General features: G+C 41.3%; 1 protein-coding gene across 4 annotated transcripts in view; it reads right to left on the reverse strand.

Annotated features, from left to right (window-relative positions):
• The window catches only part of LOC124798422 (retinoblastoma-like protein 1), a 177,932-nt gene that overhangs the window by 63,425 nt on the left and 97,107 nt on the right, over nucleotides 1-17,400 (reverse strand). For all 4 annotated transcript variants that reach the window (XM_047261825.1, XM_047261824.1, XM_047261827.1 and 1 more), the window contains 3 exons: nucleotides 11,111-11,327; nucleotides 10,320-10,523; nucleotides 9,909-10,137 (listed from right to left, as the gene is read on the reverse strand). In XM_047261825.1, the coding sequence (XP_047117781.1) occupies nucleotides 9,909-10,137; nucleotides 10,320-10,523; nucleotides 11,111-11,327 (650 nt within the window). The remainder of the gene's footprint in view (nucleotides 1-9,908; nucleotides 10,138-10,319; nucleotides 10,524-11,110; nucleotides 11,328-17,400) is intronic.

The following is a 17,400-nucleotide window of genomic DNA, read 5'->3' on the forward strand; positions in this document are numbered from 1 at the left end:
CCGTCACGTACAAAGTAGTTTTAATCACACTATAATACAGAAGTGTGCTGCAAAGGAAACCAAAACTCCACTCACACCCAAATACTATGAGACACAATTTAAGAATAAGAAAGAGAGAAAAGGAAGAACACCATGCAAACTGTGGTGTGCGAGCTCTTTTTCATAAGGTGTCCATCAACAGTGAAATTATCCAGCAGCAAGGCATAAATGCAACAATGGACAAATGAAACACTAAACAAATAGCAGAAATACAAGTTCTGTGCTAAGATGAAACGGACAATACGATAATGACTCCAAATTGATTGGAAAAGAAAGGGAAAGGAAGGAAGCCAGGAAAAGTAGAGGGTGCGGGAGTGGTGGTGGGGCACTGTCAACAAATATAGCTCACTAAACTAATGAAACAATAATAATAGAGGATTATTAATTTGCTACAGTTAAAAGGATAATAAATCCTGAGAATTAGTGTCACCGTTCATGCGGCAACTTTGTTGATAAGTGAATCTTCATTAATTGGAAAAATGTAATAGAAGGAAACTGAAGAAGTTTAACTTGGACCAATATTACACAGTTTTCAAAATCCTAAGAGAAGAAAGGACATACTGAAAAGGTAGTCAAGAATATTTCGTGACTTTCACGTGGCAATAGCCTTGAAAAGCGAATTCACAATATTTTAATAAATTCATACTACATGGTTACTCATTGGAAGCACAACAGTAGGATGGTCAAGGCTGAGTGACTATACAACCTGAATCCATACGATTTACAAAAGTGATTGTTTGGAGTGTGGTCAGAAAGTAAGGCGTATTTCTGTTTTTCTTAAAAAAAAAATCTTTATTTATTCATCCACGTCAACTTTATCCCCTTCAAAGTAATCCTCCTCTGATATAATAAACTCTTAAGCACTTCTTCCACTGTTGGAAGCCCTTCTGGAACTCACTTTTTATTGTGTGTTCAGATCCTTCAGCAGTTCTGTTTTTATCTCACCAATGGTGGCAAACAAGTTCATGGTTCTCTTCAGACTTGGTAATAGATAAAAGTCACAGGAGGCCATGTCCAGAGAATACAATGGCCGAGGCCACATAACGGTTTTGTTTTTTGCCAAAAGATCACAAACAAGCATCGATATGTGAGCGGGAGCATTATTGTGATGCAGTTTCCACAAGTGGTTTTGCCACAAATTTGTTCATTTTTTGCGGACTGATTTGTGCGCACAGCATGTAACTTACAGGTAGTATTCCTTGTTGACCATACAATTGTAAGGCAGGAACTCATGATTCACTATACCACTGTAATTGAAGTAAACAGCGAAAGACCCAATCTACCTTCAATCATGATGCACGCGATTTCTGAGATCACTTGCCCATACAGTTCACAGGCCTGTTTATAGAGGACACCTGAGTCGATCCCCTGGTGCGCTCTGGTGAGCCACCAAAGAAACAGTATTATTTAAGCAATCGCAAATGTGTGCTCGCCCTGCTCTATAACCAGTATTACTGGTATCCTGTCCATGTGCTCAATGCTACGCCTTGTATCTTACGTAATGCTCTACAAAGTACTTTGTTCCACAAATTGTGTTTGTTCTTCCTATAGCAAGAACCTTCACACGTGATTGAAATTGATGAATTTTTTTTTAGTCTTGGTCCTTCGGCAGGTTCCATTGGGATGAGTGCGCACTGGTTTCAATATAATAACCACATACCTATGTTTCAACGCCTATTGTAACCTTGATTAGAAGTTCTGGATCGCTGTCAACTTCATTCAGCAATTCCTTAGCGATGTCTATGGGATATTGTCTTTGGTTGAAATTCAACATTTCTCAAACAAACTTTGCTGCTAAGGTTTCATTCCCAAAAAATCTGAAAAATTACTTGGCATGAGCCAGAGGTTATGCCAATGACATCAGCAACTTCTCTGATGGTGATACGACCATTTTCCAGATCCATATTCTTTACTTCTTTTACACCATCGTCAGTAGTTGATGTGCTGGGGCATCCAGGGCAATCACAGTCTTCAAAGCCTTCTCAGCTCTTTTTGAAACAATTGTACCATTCGTAAACTCTTGTCTTACTCACAACAGATTCACGAAAAGCCACAGTCAACATTTTGAGTTCAGCGCTGCACTTTATTCCAGTTTTTGAACTAAATATCCAAAACAGCTGAAAATGTAAACCTACTTCAAGAACATGTGTACCAACAAGACAATTTAAAAAAAAAATTGAATGCATAAAGACTGCAAAATTAAAATATTCCCATTACTTTTTGATCACAGCTCATATCTCTCTCTCTCTCTCTCTCTGTCTGTGTGTGTGTGTGTGTGTGTGTGTGTGTGTGTGTGTGTGTGTGTGTGTGTGTGGGGGGGGGGGGGGGGGGGGGGGGGCTGGGGGGGGGCGGGACCCGTGTTTTCCACATCTGCTAAACCATTAGACCGATTCCAACCAAACTTGGTACACAAATCCCATCGCTGTGGAGGTAAGAACCACCTACCTATCATAATTGAGGAGATATAAAACAACGGAAAAAAGGGCCTTACCTTTCCCTCCACTCTTAGGTTCAGTGTGCTAGATTTGTTAAAGACCTTCTTTCCTTCTCCTGGTCCATACAGTGGAAACACTCTTTCGATCAGACTCCACTTGAAGACAATACTGAACTCTGCCCGACTCAGTTCACCTCTCCATCCAACTGTGATACACCTCCATTGCCCCCAAATCACCCCATTAACATTCTAGAATTTCTTAACCTCAAACTGTGCCACACCACCATTTCCCAAATCTCTCAGCATGGAAGGTAACCTTACATCTGCTTAAAAAACCGTAATCCACAACCTAAAAACTGATTCCGATCTTAGGGCAGGGAGTTTTTAGTTCTCAATGACAGTACCTGCAGATTTGCTTACACCAGGAGTGCATTTTCACTGATAATTACAGTACGATAGTTCCTTGTGAGTAATTTCGTATGTGCCCGAGAGTCTTGCGAAAGAAGATGTCTGAAGCATTTACCCACAGCAGGATAAGAGCATCTGTGAGAGCTGAGAAATCGCTCTCTGCAAGATTTTCATCACTTTTTTGCCAACACATCACTGACATTCCCACACAGTGTGTATCCATTGTAACAGCAATCTCAACTGGCTTGACAATGCTGGTACATATTTATAGAACAGCTCATTGTAATGTTGATGAAGCACAGTGGCTAGAGCACTAGTCAGACATTCATTCCGTGGAGTTTTGTTGAAGCCAAGAACTTTCAAACTAAACTAATTGCTCATGCTGTTCGTTTAGGAGCTAAAATGGACATTTTCTTCACTCAGAAACCTTCCATGACTACATATTGTGGCTCAAAATGTACAGTTCCATGGATACTTTTAGTCAATAAGTGCGAGACTACGGCAAAATATATTATCAAAATGTGGTAGTGTATGAACTGTGAAATACAGAACAAATATGGAATGCAATATGGCCACTCAGCACTATCCGAGTACTCTCAGCTCTCCTGACAATGCCAGTACAGTTTTTCTTGTCTAAGAGCTCCTGCGATGGGCCCTCGAGAGATGGAGCTTGCAGTATACACGAGAGATCTAAACTTTTACAGCATGACTATCTGAAATCTTGTCCCTCCCTCAAACTCTACTGGTGAACTGATTTGTGGCACTGTTTAGACAAAATTTATTACCCGCAAAAGCTCTCCAAGAGTGAAAACCTCTTACATGTATACCTAGATTTGTAATCCAAACTGCCAACAAAGGCTCCACCACTATTACTTTGAACTGCAGTGATTCTCAGGCGGAAGGAGACCACCGGCTGTCAGATGCGTCCACCTACAGACCCTGCCACAGTGACCCTATTCCAGAAATCGAACAGGATCTCCATACTTTCCTCAAATCCTTAGGCCCATCCCAGAAACTATACCCCGAGTCTATGCGTCCCCTAATTGTTACCAATTCCTGCACTCTCACCTTCTAAATGCTTCCAGGAGCCCATAAACATAATCACCTAGGATGCCTCACTGTGGCCAGTTACTGTCCCACTATTGACAGAATCTCTGTTGTGGTGGACCAACACCTTCAGCCTACTATCTCTAATCTACCCTCCTACAGAAGAGACACTAACCATTTCCTCCATCGACTTTCAACAGTTCGTGGTCCTTTATCACAAGGCACTCTGTCTGTCACTACTGATGCCACTTCCCTTTGCGCTAACATCCCTAACGCCCGTGGCCTTGCTACTATTGGTCTGACTCCATACCTACAACCTCCTTCCGGTCTCCATGACCAACCATAAACTCAATCACAATTACTTCTTTGAAGCCATCACGTTCAAACAAATGTGTGGTATAGCAATTGGCACTACATGGCACCATCCTATGCCAATTTATTTAAGAACCATCTACAGGAATCTTTCCTAACCAACCACAATTCCAAACCCCTCATCTTGTTTGGATTCACTGATGACATTTTGGTCATCTGGACTGAGAATGAGGACAGACTATCAACATTCCTCAACACCTTCACCCACAATTATTTCACCTCAAGCCAACAAGCCACCTTCCTCAAAGTTAACCTCCACCTCAAGGATGGCCACATCAGTACCTCCATCTATATCAAGATCAAATCTACCAGCCACCAACAATACCTCCACTTTGACAGCTGCCACGATACCACGAAGTCCCTTCCATACAACTTAGCCACCTGTGGCCACAGCAGCTGTAGTAACACGTAGTCCCCCCCCTCTCTAATGAAATTACTCTCCCAAATGCGTACAGAAACAGATCTCCTGTGCCTCATCTTTTCAGTAACCTCACATTTCCCACTTACCCGCTGTCTGGACACGAAGGAACACTCCACTTGTGACTCAGTACCAACCACGTCACATTCTCGCCATGCCCTGAAATGAGGATTATCCTACCCACTATCCTTCTCACCCCCTCCACAGTGGTATTCCGCCACCCACCAATATGCAATATCCTCTTCCATCCTTATTCCACTCCTGAGTCCAGCCTTTGGCCTCATGGCTCATATCTCTGTAACAGACCTACGTGCAAGATCTGTCCCATACATACACCCATCATCACCTACTCCACTCCAGTCATAGGCATCTCCTACCCCATCAAAGTTGTGGCAACTTGTAAAAGTAGTCATGTGGTCTACTAACTAAGCTGCAACCACTTTCCTACTTTCTAGATGGGCATGACACCAACAAGCTATCTGACTACATGAATGTCCAATGACAAACTGTGGCCAAGAGACAGCTGGACCTCCCAGCTAGTGAATGTGCTTCACTTCAATGACTGCTTCTCAGCCTGTGCCATCTGGATCCTCCACACCAACACCAGCTCTTCTGAATTGCGCAGGTGGGAATTCTCTTTGTAATATATCCTACATTCTCACAGCTCCTACAGTACATCCTACATTCCTGTAATGCCCCAGGCCTGTATTTTTGGTAATCCCTGTCCTTCACCTACCAACCCCTTACCTGCTCCTACTCCAGCACCCCCGTATTTACTCGAATCTAAGACGCACTCGAATCTAAGCCACAACTGAAAAATGAGACTAAATCAAGGGAAAAAAATTTTCCCCGAATCTAAGCCGCACCTGAAATTTGAGACTCGAAATTCAGGGGGAGAGAAAAGTTTTAGGGCGCACCTCCAAATCGAAACAAAGTTGGTCCATTGTAATATGAGAGACAATGTAGGTAGAATGAATGACGATACAACTACAGTAGTCTGGTTCGAGTCGTAAGCTTAGCAGTTAAGCTTTACCAGGTAGCCATTGCTATGCGTAAGGCGCTCTGTCCGTGTTTATAAGGGTACCCTTCCTTTTTCACGTGCTTTGTCTGGTTTGAATTGATTGCTTATTTTTCTTTGATCTGATAAGTGCCGTTCTCTTTGTTTTAGGTGTTTACGTCACTCTAAGCTGAAGATGCATTACTGTACTGTGTCATGCATTGTTTGTCGCATTCTGATAATGTGTTTATACGAGCCGGCCGTGGTGGCCAAGTGGTTCTAGGCGCTTCAGTCCGGAACCGCGAGACCGCTACGGTCGCAGGTTCGAATCTTGCCTCGGGCATGGATGTGTGTGATGTCCTTAGGTTGGTTAGATTTAAGTAGTTCTAAGTTCTAGGGGACTGATGACCTCAGATGTTAAGTCCCATAGTGCTCAGAGCCATTTGAACCATTTTTTTGTGTTTACAACCTGTCGCCGCTCGCGGCATGGCTTGCTTTTGTGCATGCTATCGCCGCTTACAATTAAAAAACAAAAGAAAGGAATCGTCTCATTAGCGAAACAATGGCAAGAGACTGCTATTTTTTGTTACTTACACTGCTGCTTTCTTTGTTAATGATCAACAAGAACCAAATAATAGACTGCGTATGATAGAAGATGTTCTGAACGAGAGTTTAGCGAAAATTTTTCTCCATTTGAAAATCTTTGCAGACGCCTCTTTAGTAAATTATATTCTGCACAGAAATTAGAGTCATCTTAGATTTAAAAATCTAGTCAATTGCCATGTTTCATTTCTGTCTGTACCACTATTAGGCATAAGAATAATGCGAATATAAACATGACATGATATGTATATTCTTCCACGTTTGCTGTTGTCTCACTCAAGTTTCGTAGTTTATTAGGCAGACTGGATTTAAATGAGATAGCAGCAAACACGAAACAATACATGGCGAAAGGGTTATATTCGTATTATTCTTATGGTGAAGAGAATACTGCATGTGATTCACAATACATAAAAGTTCCTATTAGCAACCATCTCTTCCCACAGGTGGGAAAAAATTCAGAACGTAGAGTTGGCCATATTGACAAACATCCCAAACAGTCTTGCCAGTCGGATTTTCGTAGTACATTGAAATGCTGCTACATTCGAAGATGAACAATACAGAATTTGTATTTACTTCGTTGGATAATGTATGAAAACGCAGTGGTTGAAACTCGGGGCGGAGAAAAAAACTCATCTTCCACCTTTTTTTAAATTATTTATTTACTGACGCAGAGGTTTTGGCGCCAGTATTTATCTTTGTGCCTGCAAAGCATGCCTGTATAGCGCTACTTATATTCGACGGCAGAACTTAGTTGTGGCGGCACCTACCAACATTTTTCAGAACTTCCGCTTACTTTGCACTCGATTCTAAGCCGCAGGTGGATTTTTGGATTACAAAAACCGGAAAAAAAGTGGTGAGTGTGTGTGTACACTTTGGAAGAAAATCTGAAGAAAGTTATTTTGAAGAGAGGAATAATAGAAGATAATTAATTAGTTATGAGGCACAGTGGAATTGGTGCCACCTTTCAACAGACAAGAAGACAGTTGTTAACAATCTAGCAAGAAACCCTTATCAACAAATGTTCAGCATTATACAGGTAATTAAGACAAATATTAACTACACCTATGATTAGAGACATGAAAATATAGCATATATTTCTGGCAAATATCGGCATTTCTTTTTTAAAAAAAATGGTCAGATGTAAAATACAAAAGTTGGCTATACTACATGCCTGAAGACGAACCTGATCGTGGGGCAACAGGGGTGGGTACAAGTAGTGAAAAGTAAAAAAACAGTTATTGGAGATAAACGGGGTGGTAACAGGAAGGACATCCGGCCACCCCTAAAATTAACTTTGCCAAATGTAACCATGCCGACCCTGCGAAACTCCGGGAAAATGGCACAATCAAAAGAAGAAGAAGAAGAAGAAGAAGAAGAAGAAGAAGTTATTGGAGATAAAGTAATAACAGAAGAGAATAAACAGTTTTTATTCTCTGTAATAAGGGCTTTTTGAGAGGAGTCTGTGCTTGCTCTTTTTTCCTTTTGACTCTATCTAAGCGTTCAGCAAATCACTGTCTCTCGACAGCCAACATCATTTTCTTGCCAGTGAGGTGTTTCTTGACATCATCTTTCTTTTCCTGCCCAGTTTAATAATTACAAAATCTGCAGAACACTGATTTTTTAATCTGTAGCATATAAACCGTGAATAACTTATTGCAGAGTCCTTTCATAGGCCATGTGACCCACCCTGACAGCATAGAGGTAGAATTGACAAGGCACTTCAGAGTGGATATAGAACTGAAAATAACTCTATTCGCACTTCACAGGAAGACCCTCTGCATGGTTCCTACAAAGCTGATACTATAATGTAGCAGCTGGTCGCAGGCATAAACAAATGAGAACTTGGAACACTCGACAGATGAGGAGTGCTAAAGGAGGAACAAGCCCCATGCCCATCTCGCAGGATAACCAGCATAAACACACACTGTGTGTTCCTGTGAAAGCAGATCCGGCACATGGATCACTGATCCCTTCTGGTGTCGCGAGAGCCACACTCGAACTCTGTGACAGACCAGACTCTTCACTCATTTCAAAATAAGACAGAAAATAATGAGCTACACACAATACAAAGCATTCTGTAATATCTACTGTGTCATTGCTTACTGAGGTTGCCAACATCGTAAACGAGGTACTTCAGACCTGAACCCTACCTGTAACTTATGCAACCAGAGTTCAAAACATTTGTCACCTAAAATTGCCACGTTATAGCATCCAAAATTTCACAAAATGCCAAATTTAGATAGTAGATAAATGTTCTCGTTTCTTAGTACTAAGATGTTAAGTCCTAGGGCTGAGTCCAGTATTGTCATATGCAGCACGTATCTTGGAGATGATGCAACCGCCCATTGTTTGACATGAAACCTGAGCGTATCTTATAAGTACGCTGATATGTTGTGTTGTGTGTAGATGTGCACTTTATTTTGCAAATGCACTTTTATTCACATTCTCTTTCCAAGTTTAGCTTTGCCAGATGATGTACAATACCAGTAACTTAAAACTGGTTACTTTTTTATATTTATATTCAGAAGGTAAAGCTATTTCAAATCATCTCTGACAAAATAGTTCATCTGGATACAATTTGCTATGAATCAGCATCTATTATGTAAAGTTGCATTTTCACATCAATATTCGCATTTATCACAAATGTGAATATTTCTGGTTTCTACCTGACACAGGTCAAGGCATCATTGTGAGGTGGTGAAAAATAGTCTGCACCAATTATAATTAGCTACCATTAGTTACTTGTTGAATTTCAGTGAACGAAAACTGTTGAATCATAGTTATCTCCAATAAGTGTAGCTTAGATAGTTAATGCAACGGATTCCAGATGGTGAAGGTATGCACAGTTTATAAAAAGACATCTTAATAAAACAGCAACACCTGATGAAAACCAATTAACAGTCACAAAGAAACATCAAAGACTGAAGATGACTGTCACTGTGAATCATAGAGATATGAAGACGCAAGTAACAGTGTCAATCAATTAGCATATTGAACAAATAGTTTTTGCAATTACTGTCTTATGTGGGCTACACAAACTGCATATTCCCAGCCAGGTGACAATATACAGACCTCTCAGCACCACCAGGAATGTGCTACAATGACACAAAAAACGCTATGGTCATGCATCACAAACAATGATTTGAAGAAAGTGATACGGTCCAACGAATCATCACTGAAACACTTTCTAATAACTGCTTCAGGAGCCAAAATATTTTAGTCATCAGAGGATGACTTAACAGACTGGGAGGCAAAACATTATGAAATATGAATACTAATACCAGCAGAATGATAAAACAAATACGTAAATAAAAGAACTTGGCCAAGTCAGATTTACATTGATTACAATTTTTTTTCATTAGTCTTTGTCAGTTATTATTCTCAAATCGTAAGCAGATAGAAATTGCACAATTCTGGTACATAAAAATCTGGCTCTCTTTCATTCAAAATACTGTTCAACTTTTCAAGTTTTGACCTGTTTTACATTTCGCAGTATCTCCACACTTACCAGTAAAAGACTGTAACAAGCAAAGTAAATAAGATGCCATAATGTATCATGCAGATATTATCACAATAGATGGTGAACTTACTGGACTCCACAGTATCTACTCTGTGGGTTGCCTGATCACCAGGTACCCTATCAACACCCTTGGCAATGCGATGAACAACTGAATTTTGGGATGAGGCCACAAAGTCATCTGTTTGCCCAGGAAGTGATACATCTTCATATGATGGTACAGGCAATCCAGAATTTTCTATACTTTCCCAGAGAGGACTTCCATTGTGCCAAGCTCTAGACTCTAATATCTGTTCTTCAATCTAAAGAAAGAGACATATCTCAGTTATTACTAATACAAGAGTTACTTTAGTAAGAATAAAACAGTTAACAACTGTGAAAACTTTCACTCTGTGACATCAATTCCAGGCCTAACAGCCAAAAGTAACTGACAACACTTTCATAATCAGAAGCTATTTTTCTTGTTTTAATACCAGTAACTTACAAGATTCAGATGTTTCACCATATCACGAGAGAGTTGATCTTCGACACGTACGATCACCTCTATCACTTTGTAGAAATAATACGATTCCAAGTTCAATGCTTCTAGAATCCATGGAAAAGTTCTCTGTGAGTTATAGGAATAGATCACAATTTCTAGACAACAAGCAAAGAGTGAATGGTGAAATATTTCCTGTTCCAGCAAATTCTGTAAGAAAAGTGGATTAACATTAAGTATTGTTAATGTAAAATGTATCTGAGAAGTCAACTTGTAACAATAATAAACAACTACAACTCACACTGACAAATAAAGTAATGTTTCCTGCATTATTAAGAATGAAGCTGTGACTATATCACAAATATAATCAAAGGCTTTGTCAGTTATTGAGCACTCATATTTTCACTGAAAAACCAGACAAAATTGGAACAGATACAACAGAAATTGGGCAGAGGAAGGAGGTACAAGACAAAGGGAAAGGAAATGGGGGGTAAAAGTTTGAGGAGGTGAAGTGAGATTAAGATTTGGAGGCAGAGGAGGTAGAGTTAAGGAGTGAAGGCAATGAACTGGAGCTAAGGGAGGAGGCAATGGTTGGAAAATACAGCAAAATACAGACAGCAAAGAAAGATGGAGGAGGGAATATGAGGGAGCAGGACAAGTTATGTACATGAGTAGGTACAGAAGAAGAACGAAAGGGGAATGTGGGAGAGGAAGAAGGGGGCAGGGGGAGGCAGAGAGGGAGAGAATGCAATATGTCAAATTAAAACAATCAAATTATTGTTCATTCAAATACTTACAGTCATATCATAACCTGGTTTCTTTTTACTTTCATCAATCAAAATATTTTCAAGTAATTTATAATACAAGCATTCCCCTAACTGCAGCCTCTTTCTAGCAAAATCAATATTAGCATTTTGCGTCTTGTTCATCTGTTGTGTATACTGCTGACAAAATAAATTACCGAGATCTTTTATCCAATGTTCTATAGTTTCCTGGGGATTGCGGGCACATTGCCTGAAAAAGAAAAACAATTTGAAAATTATATTGCAAACCTTACCCATACCCTAAACACAAAACTGTCTGCTTTAAGATAAAAATGTACTGTTGATTTAAGAGAATATACAATCACAATAAACTTTCCATGAAGCTCACTGTAGATGTGGAATGTGGCAATTTACATCCTTCAGAAGAAACTATTACTTGTCAATATTGACTTGAGGGCTCTATCATATAAACTGATCCTGTTGGTCTTGGGTTCTTAGATACAGAAGCTCTGCACTAAGCTGCATTCAGATTGATGTGAGCACAAATGTGTCAAACTTTAGCACTGTTTAAGTGTATCAACACAACCGTTGGGTACCGGCACGGTAGTGTATTATCAGTATGGTAATTACAGGTATATCTGTGTTCTTGGAAAGTCAGTTTTTTTATGCAGGTGAGATAAACGTTGACAATATTTGAGCTGAGGGAATTTGGATGACAGTTTCAGTTCATGGGACACATCTACGCCTACATTTTCCTGCAAGACATTTGGCAAAATAAACAAACAATATGTGGATCTTAGGATTACAACTGCTTCAATGATTTTCCTATTTAGAGTCATTAAACTGTGCAGCTTTAAAATCCAAAGACAGGTCAGGGGATGAAAGAGTATTTCAATAACATCAAACAGAATATAGTAGATTATCAGAAGCGTAGTGAAGATAAAAAGACTGTATATAATTAAAAATCAAACTATGAGTTATATTACATAAAAAATTGTGAACAAAATTACATTATGGGCTTTATCATAAAAAGAAAATTAAAAGCAGTATTATAGATGTTGAACAAATACCTGACTGAACAACAAGAACCATATTAAAAACAGCCAAAAGTTACTCCAGGAGTATCATTAAAACCTGTGTACTAACATATATTTTGATAACATGGTAGAAGACATCTATGAAGAATTACTGAAACTGATGAAGTAAAGCAAATCCCACACTAAGTCAGTCATGTAGTATTTTAAGTGGAGAAAACTGTCTATCCTTCAATGAGAAATTCTGCGTACAATACCAGAAATGAAGAGACTTTACATTACTAGAATTTTCAAAAAAGAACATGCGTGGCCTTAACACATTCTTCCAGAAGAAAACAAACTGCAAATGGAATTGGCAAGGATCAAATTGACCAAAAAGTGAAACTGGTGACACACTAGCTCATCAAGTGTATCTGGATACCCTTTGCTTGAACTCTGCTTGGGACACTTTCAGTGAGGTTTCTGAATGTCTGTGGAGGAATGATAGCCCATCCTTTCTCAAAAGCCGAAACCAGAGAAGTTGTTGATGTTGGACACTGGGGTCTTGAGTGTAATAAGGAGACAACACAAAAAACACCCCCATATAGCACTACACTATCTCCTCCATAATTCACTTCTGGTACTGCACATATGATGACAGGCAACTTTCTCCAGGCATTCTCCAAACCCAAACTCTTCCATCAGACTGCCAAAGGATATACAAAGGGTATCGTGTGATTCATCGCTCCAAATCACTAGTAGCCAAGCATCCCTGCCCAATGGCGCAGCCCTTTACACCACCTCAAGCGTCGCTTAGCACTGAGTACAAAAATGTGTGGCTTCTGAAGAACTGCTCGACCTTGTACCTGATCCTTCTTAACTCCCTGAGAACAATCATTTGCTAGCTGGACTGCTGATAGCAAATTGGAACTCTCAATTGATTTCAAGCCATTTTTTGCTATTACCCACCGCAATAACTGACATTCCCTGCCCAACAGTACAAGAGGTCTCCCTGGTTCTGTTTAGCTGTGGTTGTTTCTTTGCACTTCCTCTTTCACATCACATCACCAACAGTCAACTTGGGCAGCTTCAGGTTGAAATGTCCCTAATGGATTTATTACTCTAGCGATGTCCCATGACTAGCCCACATTTGAAATCACTGAGCTCTCTTGACCAAAGTATTTTATCTATCAATACAGAAATTTTACAAGACCTGACAGTTTGAAACTTAAGAGTTTGGAGTAACTATTAAACAGTAATAAGAAAATAAAATGTTCCAGAAAAACAAACATCATAAATTTAAACTAAGTTAAATATCTTCGAAAATTAAGATTATATCAACCTAGACGAAAGGGGCAGTTATTTAACAATGGTACTTATGCAAACATCAGATGTTGCAGGTACAAAGGAAAAAATCTCAAACAGAACATAAAACAACAGAATATGATGGGTTTAACGAAACTACTTTGAAATATATTTTGGATAACGTGACAAGATACAATGAAACCTTGATAAGCATAACGGATGATGCATGAAAAAAAACATATGTCATCAAGATGGCAGACAGCACAGTACTTGAAACTTCCTGGCAGATTAAAACTGTGTGCCGGACCGAGACTCGAACTCGGGACCTTCGCCTTTCGCGGGCAAGTGCTCTACCAACTGAGCTACCCAAGCACGACTCACGTCCCGTCCTCACAGCTTTACTTCTGCCAGTACCTCGCCTCCTACCTTCCAAACTTAACGGAAGCTCTCCTGCAAAACTTGCAGAACTAGCACTCCTGAAAGAAAGGATATTGCGGAGACATGGCTTCTGGAGCACAGTACTTGACAAAGAAAAAAATTTAAAACCTTTCAAGTTTTCTTTAGTTCCAGAGATGAATCAGAAATGTACAGAGTTAATATTAAAATAATACTGTTGTGACTCGTCGATCTTTCAGAGTGCCGCCGCGCAGTTAAATGTGTCCTCTACATGCAGCGCTCTCTGCCAGCCATGCAGCAGCAGCAGCACCACCTAAGCAGCCAGCCAGCCAGCGTCCGCTAGACTCGGACTCAGTTATAATTTGACTGATAAAGTGTCCACACATCTTACTCTGTTTACTTGATCTCTGACTTTCATGTATTGCGTCTTCCTTGAAATGTAATTGTTCAACTTGAAGTTATAACAATTGGCAACGAGGTAGTGATTTTTCTTTTCCATCATTGACCCACATGTTTCCATGGCTACTTTAGAGCAACTATTGCAAAGTCTCATAGAACAGCAAACGCTTCTCTCCTTACGACGAGCCGGCGGAAGACTGGTCTGATTACGAAAAACGTCTTCAACAGTACTTCTTGGCATTTCATGTCGCGGACGAACAAACACGTAAGTCTCTGTTTCTTTCATGGATTTCAACTCAAATGTATCAGTTGTTGTCGCAATTGGCTCCTTTGAAAGATCCTGTGTCCTTGTCCTCTGCCGAAAATTGCTCACTTCTGTCTGTCTATTTTCAAAAGCATACACATGTGGTAGCCTCTCGAGTTGCATTTTATCATTGTAAAAAACAACCAAATCAATCCTATCGCGCTTGGGCTGCTGAACTTCACTGCCTGAGTTGAAAGTGTCAATTTGTTACTGAAGTTCACAAAGAATCCTACGCCGATTCCATGGTACAGGATGCTATTCTCCGGTCGGAGCCCGACGAAGAAGTTAGGCAACGTGCCCTTCAGTTGGCAAATCCAACTCTAGACGAAGTCCTATCCATCACTCAGTCTTTTGAAATTTCTCGCGCCGCTGGAACACAAATAGAGGCATGGGGTGACGTCGGGGAAGTACAGCCTCTGTGCGCTGTTGACAAAGCGTGTGGCGTGTCCCCGCCGGCCGACGTGGCCACAGTACGCTCCCAAGCACAGCCTCGGCCTAACCGTAAACAAACCTCTAAGAAACTGCAGCAAACCCCACGGCAACTTCCTTCACGTCCGCAGTGTTTTACGAAAGATTTGCGAGAAGATTGTCCACAACGTCGGGCCGTGTGTCACAAATGCAAAAATAAGGGTCATGTGTCATCCGTTTGCAAATCCGACTGCATACATGAGGTTCATGAATATGACGCTGATTCTGATTCTGTGTTGTCTGTCAATTGTACTACTTCTCTTTCAGGGACGTTATTCCTCACTGTCCAAATACTTGGTCGAGATGTTTGCATGCAGGTGGATATTGGTTCTGCTGCCACTATCATCAATTGTCAGAAGTATCTTCAGTTGGGTTCTCCAATCCTGTCACCTGTCACTAGGCAATTATGGACTTACAATAAACAGAAGATTTCTCTCTTGGGACAATTTGATGCTGAGATATCTTACAAATCTGTCATTTGCACTGTTCCCATATTTGTGGTCGACCATAGTAACACGGAGAATCTTTTTGGTTTCGATGCCTTTCGCGTTTTTGGGTTCTCCATAGATGACTCCGTCAATATCGTCTCTGACGCTATTCCTTATGCTCAATTGGATTCCTTGTCAACGACATTTTGGTCTCTCTTTTTCTCCTGGGTTAGGCCGTGCAAACGACTTTGAAGCTCATATCACGCTCGAACCCACTGCTCAGCCTCTAAGTTTTTTCGGGCTCGGCCCATTCCTGTGGCCCTTCGTGATCGGGTAAAACGGGAGCTAGATCGTCTCACTGCTTCGGGGGTCTTGCTTCCTGTCACTTCCAGTGAGTGGTCCTCTCCTGTCGTCATCTAAGCCAAATGGTGATATTCGTCACTGCGGCAATTTCAAAGCCACTGTAAATGCTCAATGCCTTATCGACACTTACTCTAAGCCTCGAACTGAAGAATTGTTCACTAAACTTGCTGGAAGCCAGTATTTTTCTACACTTGACCTGTCAGAAGCTTATCATCAACTTCCTCTCGACACTGCTTCCCAGCAGTTTCTGGTCCTTAACACGCCTTTCGGCCTCTAACAATACCAACGATTGCCATTTGGGGTTGCCAGCACCCCTGCTCTCTTTTAGCGATTCTTGGAACAATTATTGCTCACTGTCACTGGGTGTATAAATTACCAGGACAACATTGTTGTCACTGGCTCCACCACTGAAGAACATATTCAAAATCTCCACACACTTTTTCATGTCTTACAGACTGCCGGTCTGAAGTGTAATCTTCAGAAATCAAAATTTTTTTCAGGCATCTATTGCGTACTAGGGGTTTGGTATTTGTCCGCTTCAGCAAACTGTCGCTGCGATCGATGCCCTTCCTCGCCCTACATCTGTTAAGGAACTGCAGGCCTTCTTGGGGAAAATAGCATACTATCACAGGTTTTTACCGTCTGCTGCTTCAGTGGCTCAGCCGTTGCATCACCTGTTGCATAAAAACGTGCCTTTTCACTGGTCCGCGTCATGCGATGTGGCTTTCCAGAAACTGAAGACTATGCTGAAACAGGCCCCATGCCTGGCTTCTTATCGACCTGGCCAACACCTTGTTCTTGCCACGGACGCCTCTCAATACGAGGTCGGTGCAGTCCTTGCGCACCGTTTTTCTGATGGTTCTGAACAACCCATTGCTTATGCCTCCAAAACGCTCACGGATGCCCAACAAACGTATTCTCAAATTGAAAAAGAAGCTTTGGCCATTATTTATGCTCTTCATAAGTTTGATGTTTTTCTCTAGGGATCCAAATTTCATCTTGTTACGGATCACAAACCACTTGTTTCCTTGTTTCATCCATCAACGTCACTTCCCGACAAAGCTGCACACCGCCTCCAGCGTTGGGCTCTTTACTTGTCTCGTTTCAATTATGATATTCATTTCCGGCCGACGGCTCAACATGCGAATGCTGATGCACTGTCTCGCCTTCCCATGGGTCCTGATCTGGCATTTGATAGGGACGAACTTTTGTTTTTCCATCTGGATGTTGCCGAGCAGCGGGTTGTGGACGGGTTCCCCATTACCGGGGACCGGCTGGCGGCTGCTACGGGTTCTGACCCAACCCTCAGCCGGGTTTTACACTGTATTCGGAAGGGTTGGCCAGATCGTCCATCCGCTAAGACTTCTGATCCGTAGCGGAACTACTATGCTTTGCGTTACCGCCTCACGTCTAGGGATGGTGTTATCCTCCTTTCCACCAAAAATGCTTCGCCGCGTGTTGTGGTACCTGTGTCTTTGCATGCTTCGGTCTTGCGCCTCCTTCACCAAGGGCACTGGGGTGTCTCTTGCACAAAATCTCTGGCACGCCATCATGTGTACTGGCCTGGCATCGACTCTGAAATCGCACACATGGTCGCTGCCTGCGGCCCTTGTGCGTCACAGGCCCCCCCCCCCCCCCAAAGCCATC

The sequence above is a fragment of the Schistocerca piceifrons genome, chromosome 5, assembly GCF_021461385.2.
Source record: "Schistocerca piceifrons isolate TAMUIC-IGC-003096 chromosome 5, iqSchPice1.1, whole genome shotgun sequence".
In the NCBI taxonomy this organism is placed as follows: domain Eukaryota; kingdom Metazoa; phylum Arthropoda; class Insecta; order Orthoptera; family Acrididae; genus Schistocerca; species Schistocerca piceifrons.